The sequence below is a fragment of the Ambystoma mexicanum genome, chromosome 3q, assembly GCF_040938575.1.
Source record: "Ambystoma mexicanum isolate Mex_15411 chromosome 3q, UKY_AmexF1_1, whole genome shotgun sequence".
Taxonomy (NCBI): Eukaryota; Metazoa; Chordata; class Amphibia; order Caudata; family Ambystomatidae; genus Ambystoma; species Ambystoma mexicanum.
In genome coordinates, this window is record NC_090926.1 from 1141753873 (window position 1) to 1141757787 (window position 3915).

General features: G+C 47.9%; 1 protein-coding gene across 1 annotated transcript; it reads right to left on the reverse strand.

Annotated features, from left to right (window-relative positions):
• Positions 1–2678: 2678 nt before the first annotated feature.
• On the reverse strand, positions 2679–3338 carry LOC138448081 (protein IWS1 homolog). The gene has a single exon (XM_069604621.1). It carries the CDS (start codon positions 3336–3338, stop codon positions 2679–2681), a length of 660 nt encoding a protein of 219 aa, XP_069460722.1.
• Positions 3339–3915: the final 577 nt, after the last annotated feature.

A 3915-nucleotide genomic window follows, 5' to 3' on the forward strand; every position in this document is an offset into this window, starting at 1 on the left:
TCTGGTAGATTTGCAGCTCAAAAGACTAATGGAACCACTCCAGGGATCTGCGTTTGACCTCATGGTCACAGGTTTGGGACCCAGGAGGTACACTCAGCCCCTCATTCTGTCAAGCCCGATACAATGAGTGTCATTGAGTTGGGTAACAATAAAGATCTGTTATCCTTCTAACATCAGTTGCAGCTCCACATGGCTGTCCGAATACCCTTACCATCAGCGAGACGAACCTGGATAAAGACGACATGCTTACGGTAAGCACTGCTGCCTCGCGTTCTGCTGATGACACGGAGCAGGATCCGTCCTCTTTCTCTTGATCTTCAACCGTTACACAGGACCTCTCAGAACCCTGCTAGCAACACTCACATCCACCAATACACAGATGAAATATAGCTCTACCTCAAGACATCCTCCATAGAAAACATCCACAGGTTCAAGGCCGGCCTCACAATGATCCAGTCCTGGTTGTCTCGGGCTTAGAAGCACAACCCCTCCAAGACCAAATCACTACTGCTGACCAACACCACTGAACATGCTGGCATCCATACCTGGCTCTCCTCAATGACCCTCAAGGGCTTCACACCCCAGATGACCACCTGTTAAGTGTCTTGGGTTGAACATCGACAGGTACCTCTCTTTCAAAGAGCACATAAAAAGGAAAACACAAAAGGCACGCTATCAACTCTCCCTCATGTGGAAAATCAAGTTCTTCATCCCAACAAACAACTTCAAATTGTCTCTGCAAGGTTTGGTCCTCTCCCAGCTAGATGGCTGCAATGCCCTTATGAAAGGCCTGCCGGAAATCACCCATGCACCGCTAAGATGGGTGCTACATGCTGCAGCATGGCTCATCACAGGACAAATGTATTGAAATCCCCCGGATTCTCGTTGAACTGCACTGGCTCCCACTGGAAGCACGTATCGCCTTCAAATCCTGCTGCATCATATACAAGGCTGACACCCTTAAGTCCAACGCTACCTCACTGAGAAGCATCAGCATCTCTGGAGGCCTACAATCCATCATAAGTCAAGACAGGTGCAAGCTTGAACTCCGCCGGTGAAGGAAGGAAAGAACCAGAAGACAGATCTTCTCTGTCTATGCTCTCAGACTCTGGAACCTCCTTCCATCAAGAGGTTTCATTGAGACATTTCTTGTAGGAGCTTAAGACCTTTCTCTTCAAGGAATGGCTCCTCCCTAAAACCTAGGTCCACACACTTTGCCATCCTCACCTAATCTGAGAGGGGACGATCTGCTGCCCCCTGTTTCCTCCCCTGGTTGCTTGTAGATCCCTTGCTGCACAATTGCCCGCCCTCACCCTATACTGTTATTACTGTTATTAGAACATGCACAGGGCTTATCTAGATGGAATAAGGATGTGCATGTGGGAATAATAACACGCAACTAGATGCAGTCGGGATATATAAAAAATAGGTCATTGATGGTACCAACTAATGTTGCTTTCTACAGTTATGAGAACCACTGCCTTGGTTGAATAAAGGGTCTGTTTGTTCGGAGGATACTCTGTTGGGTTGTTGCCTTGCATTGCAATACAAATAAACTCGCTATTTTACAGGCTGCAAACTGAAATTGCAGTCTGAAGGAGTGTGTACATTTCTGCACCACTGGGACATTTCCAGGCCCAGCCGGCCTTCAGCGGGCCTCTGATGCAAGGGATGGAAGCAATGTGGTAACAGGACCCAACATGTATGTTTTCCAATGCGCATGCTAGCGACTAACAGAGCTGAAGACTGACCTCTGCAGTCGTGCCTCCTTCCCTAATGTTGTTGGATGCATGGATTGCAGCCTTATGAAGACTGCCCCAGCACGAGGTAGGCTGCAGGTCTTTAGCAACAGGAAGACCATTGACTCGTTCTAGGTTTAAACCGAATCGCCATTCATTGCTTTGCACATTTTCTGGGTTAAACACATGCTATATGTATTCTATGGTTAAAAATGGGACTGAAACAAGAGTAAAATTGAAAGTTTGCTAAACTCAAGTGAAATGTGATTCGTTTTATAGACAATTCCAATTTACCTACCGTTATTGCAGTGCCATGTAATGTAACCGAATGCCATTGATAATAATGTTTTGGCGTCTTTTGTGTATATATATATATATATATATATATATATATATATAGACCTGGTAACAGTGGATAACCTCAGGAGGCATTGCTGCTACCAGCACTTCTGTATCCCCAGTCCGAAGATGATTGGCAATACAATGTTACATGTACATGTCACTGTTGTACACGTTTTTTACTAGGTAATATTGTTTGCTTTTGTCTTCCCAGGAATGCATCTAAACTTAATGGCCAGTAGGTCTGGGCCATGCCAGGAGGTTCCTGAGGATGCCCCAGCCTGGGCCCAGTTGATCCAGCATTATTGCTTGCCATTCTAGGAATGCTTGCCAAGAAGCCATGTATTGCCAGAGGATGTGTCCTGCAAGCAGTGTTTCTGCCTAGGGTGCGTAGTGTTTCATGCTCTCTGGCACTATTGTGGTCAGCTTGCTAACAGTACAGATTTGCTTTCCCTGTTCCGGCTGTATTCTTATGCAGCCTGGTGGTGTCCCGGGACTCTCTTTTTCATTGACTCCATCTGGAGACGCTGCGGGACTCTCTTCTTCACTGACTCCATCTGGACACTCTGCGGGACTCTCTTCTTCACTGACTCCATCTGGTCACTCTGCAGGACTCTCTTCTTCACTGACTCCATCTGGACACTCTGCAGGACTCTCTTCTTCACTGACCCCATCTGGACACTCTGCAGGACTCACTTCTTCACTAACTCCATCTGGACACTCTGCAGGACTCTCTTCTTCACGGACTCCATCTGGACACTCTAAGGGGATTCTCTTCTTTACTGACTCCATCTGGTCACTCTGCAGGACTCTCTTCTTTACTGACTCCATCTGGACACTCTGCAGGACTCTCTTCTTCACGACTCCATCTGGACACTCTGCAGGACTCTCTTCTTCACTGACTCCATCTGGACACTCTGCAGGACTCTCTTCTTTACTGACTCCATCTGCACACTCTGCAGGACTCTCTTCTTCACTGACTCCATCTGGACACTCTGCGGGACTCTCTTCTTCACTGACTCCATCTGGAAACTCTGAAGGACTCTCTGCTTCACTGACTCCGCCTGGAAACTCTGAGCGACTCTCTTCTTCACTGACTCCATCTGGACACTCTGCGGGACTCTCTTCTTCACTGACTCCATCTGGAAACTCTGAAGGACTCTCTTCTTCACTGACTCCGTCTGGAAACTCTGCAGGAACTCTCTTCTTCACTGACTCCATCTGCATACTCTGCAGGACTCTCTTCTTCACTGACTCCATCTGGACACTCTGAGCGACTCTCTTCTTCACTGACTCAATCTGGACACTCTGCAGGACTCTCTTCTTTACTGACTCTATCTGGACACTCTGCAGGACTGTCTTCTTCACTGACTCCATCTGGACACTCTGCGGGACTCTCTTCTTCACTGACTCCATCTAGAAACTCTGAAGGACTCTCTGCTTCACTGACTCCATCTGGATACTCTGTGGGACTCTCTTCTTCACTGACCCCATCTGGACACTCTGCGGGACTCTCTTCTTCACTGACTCCATCTGGACACTCTGCGGGATTCTCTTCTTCACTGACTCCATCTGGAAACTCTGAGCGACTCTCTTCTTCACTGACTCCATCTGAACACTCTGCGGGACTCTTCTTCACTGACTCCATCTGGACACTCTGCGGGGCTCTCTTCTTCACTGACTCCATCTGGTCACTCTGCAGGACTCTCTTCTTCACTGACTCCATCTGGACACTCTGCAGGACTCTCTTCTTCACGACTCCATCTGGACACTCTGCGGGACTCTCTTCTTCACTGACTCCATCTGGTCACTCTGCAAGACTCTCTTCTTCACTGAC

Coding starts and splice junctions, on each gene's coding strand:
- LOC138448081 (XM_069604621.1), bottom strand. CDS start 3,338: ATGGAGTCAGTGAAGAAGAGAGTCCTGCAGAGTATGCAGATGGAGTCA.